At 38.1% G+C, this 19,715-nt stretch overlaps 1 protein-coding gene across 1 annotated transcript in view; it reads right to left on the bottom strand.

Moving 5' to 3' along the window:
* Positions 1-15,878, bottom strand: part of SNTG1 (syntrophin gamma 1) — a 242,877-nt gene extending 226,999 nt beyond the window's left edge. Inside the window, exons 1-2 of the mRNA XM_058668373.1 lie at positions 15,826-15,878; positions 6,091-6,225 (exon numbers count right to left, since the gene is read on the bottom strand). Coding sequence (XP_058524356.1) covers positions 6,091-6,225; positions 15,826-15,852 — 162 coding nt within the window. The 5' untranslated portion in view covers positions 15,853-15,878. The remainder of the gene's footprint in view (positions 1-6,090; positions 6,226-15,825) is intronic.
* Between the last annotated feature and the right edge of the window lie 3,837 nt (positions 15,879-19,715).

Genomic DNA, 19,715 nt, shown 5'->3' with positions numbered 1-19,715 from the left:
GCTGTGTAGCACTAGATCACCAGTCACTCTAATATCTGAACCCAAAGATCTTGATTAACCGATGTCTATATTTTGTTACTATTTCTCTATTATCACGGGTGAAAACTGTTTTATCTAATATGAATTCAAGTCATAAAATTTAATCATGCAATCTGAATAAATCATGCAGCATTCCTGACAAATAGCATACAGAAAGCACCAGGACAAAGACCTCAGCCTCTAAATTTGCAGTAACTGAAGCAATATATATATATTGATTTTCTTGCCTTTCTATCTCGGGCTTACTCAGAAACTTGGAGATGATTATATAACTTTCCAAATAATAAGTTTATAACAAATTGATGCATATGCACAAATGTGTTTTCTCTGTCATCCCTCCCTTCACCTTTCAGATTACGTGAGCTTCACTTTAAATTTCAGCTACTAAATGCCAGCAAGCACCTTGTAAGTGTAATCTCTTTGGTGAACTTCATCATGAACTCCCCCTGATGACATCCTCACAACTTATCCCCATATTCAAGCACTGATTAAAGCTCATCAGATTTGGGCCTGGCACGATAGCATAGCGGGCGGTTAAAGTCCTCACTTTGTACATGCTGTAACCCCATATGGGTACGAGTTCTAATCCCAGGTGCCCTGCTTCTCATTCAGCTCCCTGCCTGTGGCCTGGGAATGCAGTCAAGAACGGCCCAAAGCTTTGGAACCCTGTACCTGTGTGGGAGACCCAGAGGAAGCTCCTGGCTTTGGATTTGCTCAGCTCCAGCCATTGCTGCAGCTTTGGGAGTGAACCATTGGACAGAAGATCTTCCTCTCTGTCTCTCCTCCTTTCTGTATATCTGCCTTTCCAACAAAAATAAATAAATCTTACAAAAAAAGCTCATCAGATTTGCTCAACCCTAAACTACCTGATGTAATAATGTGATACGTTTCTGCCTAAGTCTACACCCTAGTTCTTGAAGAACAACCTCTTCCAGGGCTTCCTTTGCTGTTGGAATTGATATCTTGTTTCTTCACAGAAGTTCCACTCCGTATACCTACCATGAGTGTTCTATTCTGAATTCCTGCAACTGAACAAAGCCTTACCATAACTTCAGATCAAGATGCTAATACGATTACATAGCCTGGATGCATGGTGGGTGGCCCGTCTACTAAGACATAGTATTCAAATTCTAACATTTTGCTTGACTTGAAGATTCAAGCTACTCATTCTCGTGCCTGCAGCCTCCCTGGATTGCCCACCCATTCTGCTCCACCTTGGTTGGTGGACTGATGCCATGCCATGTCTCTCTTCTACCATTAATGCTTCTCATGTCACCAACAATCAGTCACTAACTTTCTAGCCCAGGGCTTGTCCAACCTCTGCCTTTGAATTTCACTGCCCAAGTGCTTTCTTACAGACTAAGCTGTGCAGACCACAAATATAAGTGTTAGCATTCTTTGGCTAATGGAAAGATGCTTAAAAATAGAAATAGCAATTATGTCTAATTTGTGGAGAATAGGAAATTTGTGATATTCTGCATGTTTCATATTCCCAATGATAATTTTGCAAAATAGAAAGAAATATTCTGAAACTCAAATGGTAACTCTAAGAACCCCAGTCAGAGTGATCTTGGGGAAAAAAAACATGCATTCTCATTTCAAAATTTCCTGAAAAACTACATTAGAGGAGAAAAAGAAAAAATAGTAGTCTGTTACTGGCTTAGCAAAAATACATACAGACTAATGAACTAGAACAAACGATTCGGGACTATCCTCTTTCATAGCAGTTAATGGTTTTGGCAAGAGTGCTCAGATAGAAATGGTGTCAGGAAGCTGGACATACAGATGTAAAGATTAAGGTTAGGACATAATCTACTATCATCAATAGAAAGTAACTCATAATGCATTGATAAGATACAAGTAAACACTAAAATCCCTAACTCTTAGGATGAAACATGGGAAATGGTTCATGATATTGGAGTTTGCAATGACATTGGCCATGGCAGAAAAGAAAAACTGAGTTTATTCAAAATTTAAAACTTTTGTGCATCAAAGGTTACTATCAACAGAGTATCCAAAACAAACCACCGGTTGGGAGAAATACCTGAAAATCAAATATCTGATAAGAGATTACTATGCAAGTTGATGAAGAACTCAACATCAAAAAGCAAACAACTTATTCAGACACGAATATAGAAAATGAATTTTTTTCAGAGAAGATATAGAAAAGAATAGATAACCATGTTAAACAATGCTTATATTACTAAATTTTAAGGAATAAAAATTCACATTAATATCAAGTTTAATAGCTGTTACCAAAAACATGGAAAACAATCAAGTTAACCTGTATGTGAGAAAATTTGAATCTGTAGGTATTTCTTGTTGGAATAGAAGATGTTAAAGCAAATCTGACGGTAGGATAGTAGGTCTTCAAAAGTTGAGCAAGTGATAGCATTTTTCTAGCAATTCTACTTTTGTGTATATATGAAAAATTATTGCGTACAGGAACTAAAACATAGCTACACCAACGGTAATGGTAGATTTTTCATAATGGACATACATGGCAATGACTTAACATCTTTATACATGTATATACATATATTCATATATGTATATGTTATACATATATCAGGGAATAGTACTCAGCCTTGAAAAGTCACGGAATTAAGTTACATGCTTTACTATGACTGATTCATCTAGTTTTGCTAAGTGGAAGAAGTCAGGCACTGAGGCCAAATATGATACATATTTTAATTAAAATGAGTTATCTAATGTTGCTACAAAGAAACAGTGTATCAAGAGTTACTGGGAGCAAGTAGAGAAAGGCCACGTGCAGATACCATTTATGGAGTATAGAGTTTTAGTGCAGGATAATGATATTTCTGGAAACGGATAGTGCACATTTTTTACATCAATTCAAATGTACTTGATACAAGTGAGCCATGTGCGTAAAATGTTTTAAATGTCAATTCTTACTGTTCCAGCTTATGATTTATTTGACCACACAACTGTGGGTTTGTTTTGGAATTATTCATTTACAGTGTTCTCTTGAGTTACTGGAATCTTCTAGGAAGTTTTGAAATCAAGAAATATAAACAATTAAACTTTATTCTCCTATTAAAGATTGAGCTTTGCAGTTATTTTTTACTTTGTGCTCTCCTCCATATTTTAAATAGATGTGACAACTTATCAATATTTATTCTTTGATCATTATATGTTATTTTTCTCGAGTTGCTTATTTGTTTTTCATTTCCCTCACCACAGTTTTGATTTCTAGGGTAGAAGCCTAATATATATTTTGTCAAATTTATTTCTAAAATATTTAGTTTGTTTTGAATTGCATCTTTATTTAACTGTCATTGCTTGTTGCTTGTTACAGAAACACAATTAACTTCAGACATCACCTTTGTCCCCAGAAATCTTGCTAAGTTGCCATGTTGCTCTACTTTCGAAAATTTTATAAGATTTTCTGTGTATAACATCACTATATCTACAAACAAAATAAATTTAACTCTTCAATTATAATTGTAATACTGCTCATGTCAATGTTCTCGTTGCTGTAACAGCTGGAATTTGCAGAGGGTAAGTGACTGAGCTAACAAGAGTCCAGGTAAGATGTCCAAATTCTGAATCAGAATGTGTGGAATCAAAATCCCACTGTGTTCCCAGTTCCAGATTCTTTCTCCCTCCCTCCCTTTCTTCCTTCTTTCCATCTTTGCTTTCTTTCCTCTTTTCCTTCTTTCCTTCCTTTCTCTTTTTCTCATTCTCTCTCTCAAACATTTATTTTCATTGGAAAGGCAGATTGGATTTATGTAGAGAAGGAGAGCCAAATATCTTCCATCCACCGGTTTATTTCCAAATGACCAATGGCTGGAGCTAAGCCTATCTGAAACCAAAAACCAGCAGCTTTTTCTGGGTCTGCCATACAGTTGTAGGGTCCCAAGGCTTTTGGCCATACTTCACAATGATTTGCTAGGCCAGAAACAGGAAGCCAGATGAGAAGTGGAGACTGTGCAGGAACTGGTGTCCATATGGGATTCTGACCCTTGCAAGGGGGAAGACTGAGCCATTGAGCCATCATGCCAGGCACCTCCAACCTCTTTCTAATATGTCCCATTTGAAGCAGCACGTGATGGCTTTAAATGGTGGCCATGTCCCTGACACACAGATATGGACCGTGTGTTTCCATATTGCAGGTTTGGCAGGACCAGAACTAACTACTGGAACCTTTTTGAGAATGAAACAGTATATGGGAGCTCCGTGTCTGGTTTTCCTTCACTCTCAAACAATGTTTGGTTTGTTTGTTTGTTTGTTTCAAAAAGTACACTATTTGCTAGAAGTGAGGCCAGTGAAGATCATTAACTTCGTTTAAACCTCAAATACATGTTCCATTTTGGTTATAATGTGAGAGAGGATTGTTCATGTCTGTTGTCAAACAAATGTTATTTATATATTTGGGGAAAATTTTTCTTGAATAGGTATTAAAATCTTCTAAATGTTGTTGGAATCTGTTAGTATAAAGAATGGTTTTTGTTACTTCTTTCAATGGGCTTCCCAACTTTGTGAGCATTAGGCATATATACAATTATCTTCAAAAGCAAGATTAAGTCTGTGTGGCACTTCATAAAGTTCATTGAAAAACAGGTAAAGATGCTCATTTTAATTGAAATACATACATATCATTTTAGTATAAAATGCTTTTCCATGAACATTTTGTGTACTTTTACACACATTTCAAACTTTTGCATAAAAAATAGAATTAACTTTTAATTCTATTTCATTGAATTTTTCAAAATTATCTCCGTTTATTGCATGTTTTGAATGTGACATCTAAAAGCAATAGCCTTATTTTAGCTTTACAATACAGCATTTATTTAATTATATTTTTGAATATATATTAAACATATATGTTAATTATATATATATTAATTATATATGTGTAATATATTTGTTTTACAGAGTTACAAATCAAGTGTCATCCATAAAAATAAAGCAGAAATCAACTTATACACTGCTATTCTCTTATTAGGCAAAGTGAAAAAGGACAACTGCATGGGAACAGTTTAATCAGCCTTGACATCCAAGCTCATGATTCAGGATGATTTAAATCGTCTGTGACAAAAGAATAGTTAACCGTCTGCAAAATGTCCATTATCTTTAGTTAGCCAAGGCCTATTGATTCAGGACCTTGTGTGACTCCCAGGGGATATCGAGAACCGAGGTGAAAATTCAAATTCAGCACTATACACTATCAACAAAACCCTCCCATGTAAGTCTGTTAATAAGGCACAAATTAGATTACCAGGTTTTAAAAGCTGCAGACATCTAGGGAAGCCAGGGAGCAGATTGTTGGGTAATTTCTACGATTTTCTTATGAGATCACATATGACAACAATGATGGTAATGACTTTTGAGATATTACAAAATGATAAAATCAAGAAATTATCATGTTTATGATAAAATTCTTTTTGTTGAATTACAAAGAATCTCCTCTAAATATGTCTTCCACATACACTCAGGCATATTCAGCAGTTCTGCATCGTCATTTATGACTCTCTCTGAGGTTGGACTTTCAGGAGTGTACATCAAATCAGAGCCCTGGAATGGGGACTATGCTGCTTCTATTTCTGTTCTATGAAGGAGGTTTACTTTTCCTTCCATTAAAATCTAGGGAAAAGCCTTTGCACTCAGTGCAATAACGTTGACCTGCAAACCCCTTCATCTCTGACCCTAAGATGAGCTCCACCACAGTAACATTTCCTGTAGTTCAGGTTCATGCAGGATGAGAGTAAGGCTTGGAATACCGCCATGCATGACTCTCACTAAATCTCATGTGAAAAGTAGGATGTGCTTTGTTATGATCTTCCCATCACTGCAGGACAGCGAGGAATCAACAGAAACTTACTAGGAGCTGGGATCTAAGGAATGTGTGTTGACCCAGGCCAAGTGCCTCTGCAGGGGCATTGCTACAGAGATCGTAATGTGAATAAAAGTAGCAGGCAGGACCACTGACTATGTTCTGAAATATACACTGAGAATTTTCTGTGAATAAGCCTGTTTGTGAACAAAAGATTAAAACCAAACACTTGAACAGAAGGAAAAGCTACTTACACCGGAATAGAAAGGCTCACCAGACACACACATCACATCCTGTTCCTGGATCATCAGAATATCTTTGGCTAGGTGCAGCCGGACTTTGAAAGGCTCTTGATGACCATCCTGCAGCAAACAAACCCCTGTCTTTGTCTTCAGACAAAAAAGGTAGAGAGAGAGAGAGACAAGAAAGCAAAACAGAAAAAAAAAAAGCATACTTAGTTTATAGGTTATGATCTTACAGTCTGTTTATACAACAAAATATGGTGAATGATATTTATGAGTAGAGAAAACGTATCTAATGTGTCCAAAATTTAATATTTAATCAAGTAGTGTAGAGAAAAAAGATAACCTTCATGAGTAAACTGACCTATCAGACAACAGGTAACTTACAGGAAAACTTGGACAAAGATTTAGAGGACCAGGACATGATATGTGTATTACATCTTAAAAGATAATAACAATCTAGTTAAAATTAAAAATTTACATGGGAAATCAAAAGTTTTTTGAAATGTATTTCACACTCCATGAAATTCAACCTTTTAAATTGTACCATTTATGCTTTTGAACATTTGAAAATGTGCATGGGTTAACAACCATTAATTTTAGAGTATTTCCATCACTACAAAAAGAAGCTACACTCTCTTCTTTTCTCCATACCACCAACTCTTAGTTCTATCTCTGTTACTGAAGGTTAGAATTGAAAGCAAATCTATTTATTATCCACAATAATTGTCACTACTTTACTATTGCTGATCTCCACCTTCATAAATGTGTGCACACACAAAGATGAATACACATACATGTGAACATATAGCAAAAGGTATTTGAAACATATAACCATTGCACACATCACGTATGCAATATGTGCATATGAATGTGTATTTGAGCTTCATGTGTGCATGGGAATAAGAATGAGATAGTAGGTGAACTACCTAAGCTAATGCAGTTATTACATTCATGCCTGTGTTACATGTATCCTTGAAAATTGGAAAATCCGTGAGGATTCTTGTGTTTGTGCTGAATGGATTTAAGCAGACTCTTTATTATCTCCAAGGTAACATACGATTCTTTTTACGCTCACAATATTTTGGTGGTATAATATTTACTTAGATAAATATTCTCCCAAACAAGTGCACCTTGCACTCCCAAGGTGTCACAGATACAAAAAAAAAAAAAAATCCTTTGAGAATCCTCCAGTCCTTATTACTCAGCAAAACTCAAAGGAACAATGACTATTATGCAGATGGAACTTTCATTTACTAATTGGGGAGCCATTCTTCATATAATGAATAAATACAAAGTATACTCATTTATTCTTAGTATTAAGTAGTACAATATCCCAGGCAAATATCCCCAGGCTTCCTCTTTGTATATAAATGTTTATAGGGATAGCTAGAATTTGGTTTGTATGTATGAATCTATCAGAAAATATTCATATACTATAACTTGTGAAGATCATTCAATATGTGGCTTGTTTATGCTGGGAGCTTCAGTGTACCATTTTACCTTACATTACACATATTCACACACTGATACCAGTCTATCATTATCTTAGAAGAGTTATGATGCTCTTTTAGACAAAAGCAGAAGCATCTTCAGGAGCAAGAATAGTGTTCCATCCTCATCTGCAGAGGAGACACACAGCAGGTGCTCAGTGAATTATCCCTATTAATCTATTCTAGAATGCAAGTCGAGGGCATGTCTAAAGCATAAAATAGTTCAGCACAAACAAATTGTATTTTGTGACACATAAAAGAGATTCCCTGCATTTTAGCATGGAGAAGTCTCTGCTGCTCACATTGCGATCTTGAGGAGGGGCTGGCATTAGAAGGAAAGGAAGACACAAACACAATATCAAAGAGATCTTGATTGAGCACACTTGGTGATTTTCAAGGTACGTTGTGTTCTGGACCAATTTTCCCCCAGAAGTGCAATGTAAGAGCTCATAGTCACAAACAAAATACACAGTTTTAACCTCAGAATGAGAGATGGGCCCTTCCTTGAAAGCCTGGAAACGCATACCCGTTATGCATCAAAGACCTAAAGAGCATCTGGGGAAAGTCTGAGCAACTAACACATGGCAAGGAGGCTTTTCCATCACATTTCTGATATAGACTAAGCTAACATTCACTCAAGTGTGGTGTCAGCCCCTAATTATGGAAGAGGTTTTCTCCAAAAGAGAAGACAGACTTACTTTAATATTATAGAGGCACAGCATTAAAAACTGGCAGCTTTTTGTTATGATAACACACACACACACACACACACATTAAAGAATCACCAATTGGAGAAGAAAGCAAACAAAGAAAAACTAGACATAGACAAACCCTTTAAGGGGGTCATATATGTTACCTACACTGGTGCAGGGGAAGAAGCATTCACAATATCTTATTCATTATATTGACCAATGTTGTATGGCATTAATAGATGAGAGATGAAATTGGAGCAACAAAGAAAAAGACTTGGTTACGCATGGGGAAGTATTACAGGATGAATTGTGGATACAAAACATGTATGGGTGGCTTTAAAATTAAAGAACACAAAAGAATCAGAGACTAAATTCACTTCTTTAAGAGAGGGAAATGAGTAGAGACGTGGTAGAGTGCAAAAGTACATTTTCTCCATTTTGGAGGATAGAGCTGGAGAAGCATCCTTGATGCTGAGTTTGGGAGGTGCAGCAGAGAGGGGAGAAGTGGCAGCAAATAATCAGGGAGCTCCTCTACAGCGTGTCAGAGCCTTGACAAGAACCCGGAAAATGACAATAGTGAGGTGATGCACACACGTGCATGCCTCCTGGCTGTCTTTCTAAGAAAGAGTGGAAGATGTAAAGAGAACAAGAGAGCTGAAATATCGTTATTATTCAGAAAAACCCTGATTGGAGCAGGAAACACCCAGGCTGCAACCAACTGTGTTTGTCAGAGCTGCTTCAGGTGAGGAGTGGAGTGGAGGTGCAGACGTCAGGGTGCTCTCTCAACGAGGGGCCTGGTTGGATCGAATCCCCTGTTTATTCTGTTTGCTATATAAAAATCACTTGCATGGTGGCTTACTCCATGCCAAGAAACTTCCACTGCGCTACTCATCGGTAATCAAGAGCAGGCACTTCCAAGATGAAAGAGGGAAAGAGGACTGGCATATCGCTGTGGCCAAGCTGGGACCAGCCTTGTCTAGATCACTGAAGGAAAGCCTCAGAGCCTCATCCTTTCTACCTGGTCATGGTGCATCATTTCAGCAGACAACATTTCAGCCAACACTCTTTCCTAGGTGTTAGCTTTTTCCACAATCCCAAGATGCCAGACACAGCAAGTGAGCCACACAAGAGGCCCTTATTTCTTCAAGGGAGGCAGCATGGGGTAAGGAGAAAGTAAGAGCAGAGCAGGGAGAGAGACCACAAAGGGTTATAGGCATTTTTTATGGTCTCATGGTAGGAAGATAGAGTGTAGGGGTCAGGCATTGGAAGATGGTGGCTGTACGTGGACACCAGGAATATATGCCTCAAGGTATTGGTGGAGTGCACAGTTTAAACATCAAGGTCACTAAACTTGATTAGGAAAGTGGGTTTCAAGGGAGTTGAGGGCTAGGAAATTTGAGACAGTCCTGGGTATGCAGGCATTAATGGCATTCAAGGTGGCACTGAGTCCAGGAAGGTGGGTTTAGTCCTTGGAGTCACTCCTTACGCTAAGGGTGAGAGTTTGGTCCAGCATGTAAGACTCTGATTGAAACAGATGTTGACACGCCCACTCAGAGTATCAGTCCACTGCCGATTTTACCTTCCTGCCACTGCAGACCTTGGAGGCAGCAGGTTAAATCCCTACCATGCATGTGGGTCACTGGGACTGCATTCTCCTCTCCTGGCCTCTGCTCTTCCCAGCCCCAGCAGGCTGGCGGGGATCAATCAGAGGGTGAATGTTTCCCCCTTCTGTGTGTATGTGAATGCGTGATTGCCTGCGTTTGTCTTTCAAATAAACAAATGAAAATTTTAAGAAAATAATGTCCTTATTCTAGGGGAAAAAATATTGTCTTGGGCCAGCTACTCAGGTATTTGCAGGTGGACTCTTCCCTAAACAAGCTACCACAAACAAAGGGCACTCTCTGGAAGGGCAGAGGTTTGATGTAGCTTCTACATTGATCTCTGCCCTTCTGCATTATTTCAGGGGATGGAAACTAGAGGCAAAATTACATGACACCAGTTGAAACAGTACCCAATTCAAAGTCTTCACAGACCTGTAGTATATCTCAATTGCTGAAAACTGAAATCAGCTATGTAATTATACGCCATAATTTTGGTTTGTATTTACCACATATTCTTGTCCTCTTTTATTAGTAATGCAATCGTTTGTCTCTAATCTTTGGTGAATGTGTATGCATTACTCAAAAAATGTTTCTAAAAAGTATGTGGCATAGGAATTAAAAACAGTTTAAAGTCGAATTTTTAAAAGGTTGTTCCCAAAAAGTAATATAAATCAACAAAAATTTTTTTTTGCATGATGAACGATTCTATATAATACGTGAACTTTAAAATATCCACATGGCAGGAGCCAGCACAATGGCTCTATTGGCTCATCCTCCACCTGCAAGCATTTTGGTATCCCATCTGGGTGCCAATTTGTGTCCTGGCTATTCTATTTACCATCTTGCTCCCTGCATATGGCTGGATGACTGTACGATTCGTAACTCATGTGGGAGACCTAGAAGAAATCTCTGGCTCCTAGCCTCAAAACTGTTCAGCTCTGGCTGAACTGTTTGGGGAGTGAACCAGCAGACAGATTTTTTTCTCTCTCTCCTTCCCTGTGGATCCTCTTTTCCAGGAAAAAAAAAAATTTAAAAAAAACTCACATGGCACTCTGTTTGGAGGAATTTTTAAATACTGGTATTTTTATTTACTTAAAACATAGCATTTTTATAACCTTATCATCAGCTATTTTTTCTGTTAGTTAATAAATATGTGGTTATCAACTTGCCTAAAGACACATTTACATTATTGAAATTTTACACATACTTAAATTTTGTACCCTGAGTGGGTTTTTAAAAAGACTAATATCACAGTTTTCTACTAACAGTCAAGACCTCTTGAATTTGTGGTCTTACCTTCCACAGCATAAAAATATGTTTTGTGACACTATGTTCTTTCAATTTTAAAATCTATATTCCTTTCATATTGAAACGTATAATTCACAATATGAGCTGTAAGATACAAGTTATGAGAAACTTGGCAGGCAATACAGTGCAAACTGCAAATACTCTTGCAGTATCCTCAGCATTTTTATGCTTTCGTTGCCAAATGAAATTTGATTTGTTTTGTAAACCTGTTGTTTTAGATAAGCAACAATTCCTCACTGAATGAAAAGTTGCGGCATGGTATACTAAATGTCATTTCACGTAGAGTTCTTTGAAGGATTATTCATAATCATGGCCTTCCCCTTAGGTGAATTCTAGCCGCTTTTCAATTACCAGCACAAGATTTCCTTTTCTTTGAAGCTTTCTGAGACAATATCTTTCAAAGTTGAGCCTTCACTTTCCTGGACCTGAGACTTTCATTGCGTAAATAATCACTTCGGCATTGATCATTACTGTATGTGGACAACACTTGTACTGACTTCAGCAATATTTAGTTCCACATCACACTTGCAATGTTCTAATTTTGTGTTATTACAGAATTTGAACAGTGAATTAATCTTTCTGTTACTAAGATTTGTTCATCTGGGGCCATGAATCTGTCTCTGCAAGTTGCTGCTTGCAATGCTGGTATTCCATAGCAAAAGACCAGTATGAATCCCAGCTTCTGATCCAGCTCCCAGTGAAAGCAGCTGGGAAGGCAGCAGAAGAAGGCCCAGGTATTAGGGTCTCTGCCATTCATGTGGGAGACCTGGATGGAATTCCAGGTTCCTGGATTCTTCCTGGCCCAACCCTGGCTGCTGTGGCCCTGTGGAGAATGAACCACAAGATGCAAGATACCATCCTTCTCTCTCTCTCTCTCTCTCTCTCTCTCTCTGTCTCTCCCCCTTGTTCTGCCTTTCAAATACTTAAATTAATCTTTTTGAAAAAAAGATACACTATTGTTGCATTAAATATAAATTACTGAGAAATGTATGATTTCAAAGTTAGCGCAAACATGTAGATCTTACGTTATAGAGGGAGATATGTAAGTAACATCTGAGGAAAAACTGGATCAAAAAAAGCACACTGGCTTATTTGAACAGGTTATTATTATTATTATTATTATTGCTGACACTTTAAAAACAGAGAAAATCAGTAATGATGGTTGCCTATTGGGAAATGTTTTCTTCTAATAAATATTTTGTATTGGCCTACTTTGCATTATCTCAAGTCCTCTACATTTGTTGCTCCTTTCTGTTAGATTTCTAAATCCAAATTTCTTAAAAAGAATAATGACATAGTTCCATCATTCAGCTAATTGTTCATGAAGGACTATACTATTGTAATGATACGATGGAAATCAGTGGGGTGGGGGACGAGAAATCCCAGAGCCTATGGAACTGTATCATCAAATAATAAAATAAATTTTTAAAAAACAAGCAAAAACAAAGCAACCCCCCCCCAAATAAAGAATTATGGCATTGTCTTTATAGGAGCAAAACATTTCTTAACCAATAAATGAACATTTCTATTACAATGAACCTTTATTATATGGGGAAGGAGCTTAAAAATGGAAGTTTTTAGGACAGTTTCTCCAGCTCCTACTCAAAGAAAAGACTTCTGGACATTGTACACTAACATGCTGCCTTAGCTTGGTCATCTTTCTTCCTTAGCAGTGAAGAGAAACAATGCATATTTAATGTATTTTTGACTGTGACCTAGTTTACAACAGGAGTTGTGTCTGAGCAAGAGGTTGAAACTTAGAATTAGGAGCTCCAAGTTGTACAATCTGGTTCCACTTTTGACTAATTAATTAAAGAGCATTCAAAATTTCACATAAAAGTCTCCCAATATCCTCAAGTACAAAGCAACAAGCTCAATTCTCTTTCTGATTCTGGTCCACTTTGATATTCCAAGAAAGCAAATTTCAGCCTAAATCCTTGTTCCTCTTCCAAAATTTGATCATTTTCAGAGCATCTCACAGTTCTACATTACAATCCAGCCAACATGTGGACTTCATATGGATGTCGTGATGGCGCAGGTAGGTACAATTCTACTGTGTCCAAAGGACAGTTTAAAATAATACCCAAAGGGGCTCAAGGCAGGACAACAGCAAGATGATCATACAGAGTAGGATGAGCACAATGATGTTACTCTTTAGAACAGAGCTTCTGAACCTTAAATAAAATCTGATGAATATCTCAAAACAATGCATCAAAAGATTTATTTCAAAACAGCGTTCTGAGAAATCTCACATCACACTCTGATCAACAAGGCAAATCATTTGTTAATTGTCATGAAAAATCTCATGTGTTCTATATGCTTTTCATCAAAGCAAGTACCCATTCAACTTTGATGAGTGGTTGTTTGACTGCTTAAAACATAAGACAACACTTTGATGGAACTAGACTACTTGCTATATGCATAATTAAGAGAATGTAATTAACACTAAGTGACACTGAATCGAATCAAATATTGATAAGAATAGAATACTAAGCTTCTGAAATATTAAATCAATTTAAACTGTGTGAACTAATATGACTATATTTTACAAAGCTTGTATGCAGGAGGATTGGGCTTCCTTGGGCAGAAGGGACATCATCACCTCCTTCCAGGGACCCTGGATCTGGGATGGTGCTGGTAGGGGGGATGCACAATGGGAGGAGACCACCACAACAGAGGGCAGGAGGTAAAAAAAAAATAAGTTTATGTACATATAGTTTACTAAATGTGCTTGTTTTGGTACAAACATTTAAACTATATTAATATTTCTTTTCCAAGTATGAATTTTCTTTCAATTTTCGAAGTAGCCTGTAATTGCTATAAATTATCTTAGTTGATATAATAAATGAGATTTTTAAACTGGAAAAAGCCCTATAACACAATTTGAAAAAGTCACTGAGCTATACATAAAGCATCATTATGTGAATTTTTGAAAAACTGCAGAAATATAAAAATAGATTTAAAAACAATTTATTAATCCTCTGAATGACATTTAAAAAGTTGTACCAGCTTTTTGATTCATTGATTTTGTGTATGTTTTTTTTTTTATTTCTATCTGATTAATTTCCTCCCTTGTTTTGATGATTTCTTGTTTCCTATTGTGTGTGGGGCTCTTCTGCTGTTGTTTTTCCAATTCCTGGAGGTGTGTGTTTAGTTCCTGTATTTGGCGCCTCTCTTGGGCCTTGACATGAGCTCCAATTGCGATGAGTTTACCCCGTAGCACTGCTTTGGCAGTGTCCCACAAATTCAATATAACCTTAAACAAATGACATTTTTCTAAAAAGATAACTTTCACTAATATTAAAACAAGCCTTTGATTTCTTTGATGTCATTTTAATATTTGTAGACTGTTGTTGTTATTGCACACAATAATATGGTAAACCTTTTAAACAAATGCAAACTTTTTTTCTAACCTATGAGTATTTGTATTTTACCTGAAGATAAGTATTTGCATTTCTTGCAAAGAGTGAAGAAAACAATGCTTTGGGAGGGGGAGTTCATATTTAATTTAAAAAAAGCTAATATTTTTTATGAGATAGAATGAATATGCTCTCTAGGGATTTTACATCATTGAAATGTATATTTGAACAATGTTAAGTGTCCTTGAAAGATTAATGAACCATTGTAACTTAGGCTAAAGTGTGATGTCAGCTCCACAGAGAATCCAAATCGCCACGTATTAATACTTAACTGATACTGAATCCTTAAATAACATTGGAGTCATAAAAGCACAGAATTTTATTCCTGAACGTAACCTTGGATTTTTTCTAATTTCTCATCACATATGTGAAAAAAAATACTTTTGATAATGCTACCACCTGAAATTTCACTGTGTGTGGTTGATGGAGAGGAGCAATTCAATTCCATTAAACATGCCCTGTCCTTCTCCTTTAAAAGTTACAGGGAAGGGCCCGGCACTGTGGCCTAGCGGCTAAAGTCCTCACCTTGAACGCGCCCTGGGATCCCATATGGCCGCCGGTTCTAATCCCGGCAGCTCCACTTCCCATCCAGCTCCCTGCTTGTGGCCTGGGAAAGCAGTTGAGGACGGCCCAAAGCTTTGGGACCCTGCACCCGCGTGGGAGACCCGGAAGAGGTTCCTGGTTCCCGGCATCGGATTGGCGCGCACCGGCCCCTTGTGGCTCACTTGGGGAGTGAAACACCGGATGGAAGATCTTCCTCTCTGTCTCTCCTCCTCTCTGTATATCCGGCTTTCCAATAATAATAAAAATCTTTGAAAAAAAAAGTTACAGGGAAACCAGCAGAGACAGAGAAGTTTTCCAACCACTGGTTCACTCTCAAAATGGCCATGCTGAAGCCAAGAATGAGGAGAGCCCACCCAAACCTCCATATGGGTGTAGAGACTTAAGCTAAGGCTTGTTCCACTGTTGTACTGGAAGTAGAACAGCCAGGACTCGAACTGTTGTACTGCAATGCTGCCCCCTGCTCCCATCTTAAAAAGAGATAAAATCTGAAGCTTTTCCAGGCACACTTTGATTTTTTAACTTTATAGGAAGAGAACATAAGCTGGAAATGGAATGAGCCAGCAGCCAACCCTCCACCCAAGGTAGTGCTCCTCTCCTAGGGATTGAGGACAAGCATGTCTTGATTCCCCACTGTTTTCCTGATTTGAAAAGCAGAAAAGCAGGCACCTACCTCCTCACAGGCGGTTCTGAAATCCATGTGCTATGGCACCGCAGAGTGTCGTCTGAAAAGACAGAAACGGCAACCAATTAAGCACAGTATCAATAGTAATGCAACTAGAAAAATGGTGAGGTGGATCCTGTGGGAAAATGGCTTACAACCATCTGTGAGAAACTCTCAGGAATTGTGAAGAGAGACAGGAGAGAAAGAGTGAAACCCCTGATTTCTGCAAGTCCAGGGGAAAGGAGGATGTGCAAGTGTAACACCTGTACATGAGCTACAACGACCTGTGATAGGATTAACCAAGGTTGTCAGGTGTTTCCTCAGCCCCATCGTTCAGTTTGAACTCCAAGTCTACAACTGTGAACGTAATTTCAAAAGGAGTAATTAAAAAGTTGCCTTTCATAGAGTTATCTTTTTTAAAAGGTAATCTTTCTTTTTAAATTAAAAGCTGCATGCATGAATAGTTTGCTCTGGAACTTAAAAGTTTATTCACAGATGGAATGATGTTCAGGAAGCAAGTTATTCATTAGAATGAATAACATTAAATAAATCAGTATATGAAATACCCAGCACAGACCACAACAGCCGGAGCTGAGCCAAACCGAAGCCAGGAGCCTGGGGTCTTTTCCTGGTCTCCCACGTGGGTGCAGGGTCCCAAGGCTTTGGGCTATCCTCCACTGCCTTCCCAGGCCACAAACAGGGAGCTGGATGGGAAGCGCGACTGCCAGGATAGAACCAGTGCCCATAAGGGATCCTGGCACGTTCAAGGCAAGGACTTTAGCCACTGGGTTACTGCGTAGAACCAGAAGTTTTGCATTTAGGCAATTTGAAAATATTATTTTTGAAAGTTTAGTCTTCACTCTGATACACTTCACAAAATCAAGAGTCATCGTGGGGAAGTGCCACCCTGATACTACAGAATACAGTGTAGGGATGATATAAAGTGAGAAAGTGAACAGGAGAGTTTAAGGTATGCTTTATTCACAAATGGCAGAAGAAGGATCCAGGTTAGCATTCATCCTGAACTATGAACAAGTTTTTTAAATTCCCTAAAATTCCTGTAATTCATTGAATCTTTCTTGGTCTTTTTTTTTTGTAGGTCACCGATAAATATTTCATTAGGTAAGTATGATACAACATCTCAGCAATTATGTTACCCAAGTTGTCCCTGGATTATCACTATAGGTTTTGAAAGAAAAAGACCATTTCAATGGTAACCAACCATATGAATGACAATAGACATTGCTTATTTCCCATGGGTATGCTGTGTGGGTGCTGGACCTAACATTGTTATCTTACTGAAATACATAAACTGTCTGGTGACGATAAAACATCAACATATAATTAGGCAAAAATAAGCAAACAAGAAAGGTCATCTTCACTATCAAAATCATACTTTGGTACCAGCATTGTAGCACAGCAAGTGAAATTACGGTGTAACACTGGCATCACTTGCAATCCATCTCATTGTTGCTATGACTGGGAAAGCATTTGTGCCCAGTTGCGTTAGCCTCTTCCATCCATGAGAGACACAGATGGAATACCTGACTCCTGCATTTAGCTTGGCCAATCTGTGGCTTTTGAACTCTCTCATCTTCTGCTATCCTTTCTGTAAGTCTGCTTGAAAATCAATACAATATACCTTTACAATTCATTATTTGCAACATGAATGATTTTTAAGTTTTTGTCTCCATGGAAATTTTGTTATCAGACTGACAACTATTTTTTCAGAGTGGTTCATTAAGCTAGCTTTTGAAAAACACATAAATATGAGATTATCTCTAATATAAAGCTAGGAAATGTCAGAAGTTTTGATTATTTTATGAAAATGACACCTGGAACCTTTTCCTGCCATTAGTAATCTATTTAACAGATGTGAAATTATTCAATCATTTTCTAAACCTAATTTCATATATGTTTTCACACACTTTATATTTTCACACACTAATGCATGTCTCCTGAAGTTGTCATCATTTGTTAATAATGACATTTCTGAGCAGGTACTGTATTTAGCATTCACCAATTGAAACACGTCTTCCTTTTTAAAAATCCAAATCTCTCCCCAAAGTGTCAGGTAAAACTAGTTGTTCAGGAAGAAATTGTGGCACTTAAGCTGCCACATGAAATGACTCACATTCCATATCAGACTACTGGAATTAAGTCTCCTTTCCACTCCCCATGCAGCTTCTTGCTAAGGCATCTGGGAGCCAGGGGATGGCGGCCCTGATACTTGGATTATTTCTGCCTTCCTTAGGAGAGTCAGATGGATATCCCAGTTACTGACTTAAAACTGGTCCACCCCTGGCTGCCGGAGGCATTTGAAGAGTGAAGCCAAGAATGAAGCATTCTTTCCCTCTTTCTCCCTTTCAATTAATAAATAAAAACTCGGGCGCAATGAGATAACGTAGTGGTTAAAGTCCTCGCCTTGAATGTGCCAGGATCCCATATGGGCGCCGGTTCTAATCCTGGCGGCCCCACTTCCCATCCAGCTCCCTGCTTGTGGCCTGGGATAGCAGTCGAGGACGGCCCAAAGCATTGGGACTCTGCACCCATGTGGGAGACCTGGAAGAGCTCCTGGCTCCCAGCTTCGAGCGGGAGATCTTTCTCTCTGTCTCTCCTCCTCTCTGTATGTCCGCATTTCAAATAAAAATAAATAAATCTTAAAAAAAACTCTCATAGTAGAATAATTTTAGATGTACTGAGAAAGTATAAAAATAACACAACACTTCCTGTGTCACCCACTTCCATTTTTATCTAGTATTTTCTTATTTTAATACACTACTCTAGTTACAATTAAAGAAGTCTGACAAATCAATAGTTTCTAAAGTGTAAGTTTTGTTGATGGTTCCCTAGCTTTTCTAATGTCTCCTTTTGCTTTGCAGATCCCACCTAAGGCATGATATTACATTCAGGCATCTGGTATCCTCAGACACTCAGCATTGTGACAGCCTCTCAGACTTTGCTTATTTTTAAATAATTTGATAATGTCAAGGAGAACAGAGCAAAGATGTTAAAAATGTTCTTCCAATAGATTATTCCAAGTATGGGGTGATTAAATCGAGTTAAACCTGGATAAAATACAATTTCCACTGCATCGAGTCAAAGCTGCATGCATGAACATGCCTTCAATCTCCTCATGTTTGCTATCCCCTGAACAGGCACAGCTTGTTGTTTCTCTGTTATAAGGGTCCGTTTTCTCCCACCTGTACACTGCTCTTTGGAGAATTATCACCAGGAGCTGCTCATACTATAATGAGGGGACAGTTGAGATGACCAGCCCTAAGGTTGCGGTGTCCACAGAAGTCATTTAAAATTATTCAGCAGTAGAGATTTAGCTCTTCTATTTATGTGTGGATCCAGACATTTCTTCCTCAACTGACAGATCAGGGAGATATGCATGTGTGTACTAACACAATAGTACACATGTATTTGTAAATATTTCCATGCATGTCCATGAATATCCATCGCTCTTCATACAATGAGATAATCATTTAATATATATTGATACATGTTATTTCAATGCCCACTTGCTTCTCTGTCAATGCCCACTCCAACAGTGAGAAACCTGGCTTCCAGTGGTCTGCTATTCAGACACCTGTCTAATACGCTTGGATAGTCTCTTCAGCAGCCTTATCAACTCTAGTGCACCTTACTTTGTCTTTCCCCTTCCAGCCAAAACTCATTACCAGTATCACTCAGACAACTCCATAGTAGTTTTTGAAGAGCTTCACATGTTCCCATGCCATCTCTTACACTTGTATGACTGCAGTGGAAAAAAACAGAAGCTGCTGTTCATATGGCCTGGCCTCAACATGGCACAGCCGGAAACCTTAAAAACAAATATTGAGGTTTCCCTTAGAAAGAAACTCTGTGTCTACTCCCACCTATACTTCTGATTG

The sequence above is a fragment of the Ochotona princeps genome, chromosome 9, assembly GCF_030435755.1.
Source record: "Ochotona princeps isolate mOchPri1 chromosome 9, mOchPri1.hap1, whole genome shotgun sequence".
Taxonomy (NCBI): domain Eukaryota; kingdom Metazoa; phylum Chordata; class Mammalia; order Lagomorpha; family Ochotonidae; genus Ochotona; species Ochotona princeps.
The sequence above is the reverse complement of the archived record's forward strand: the minus strand, read 5'-3'. Positions and strand labels throughout refer to the sequence as shown.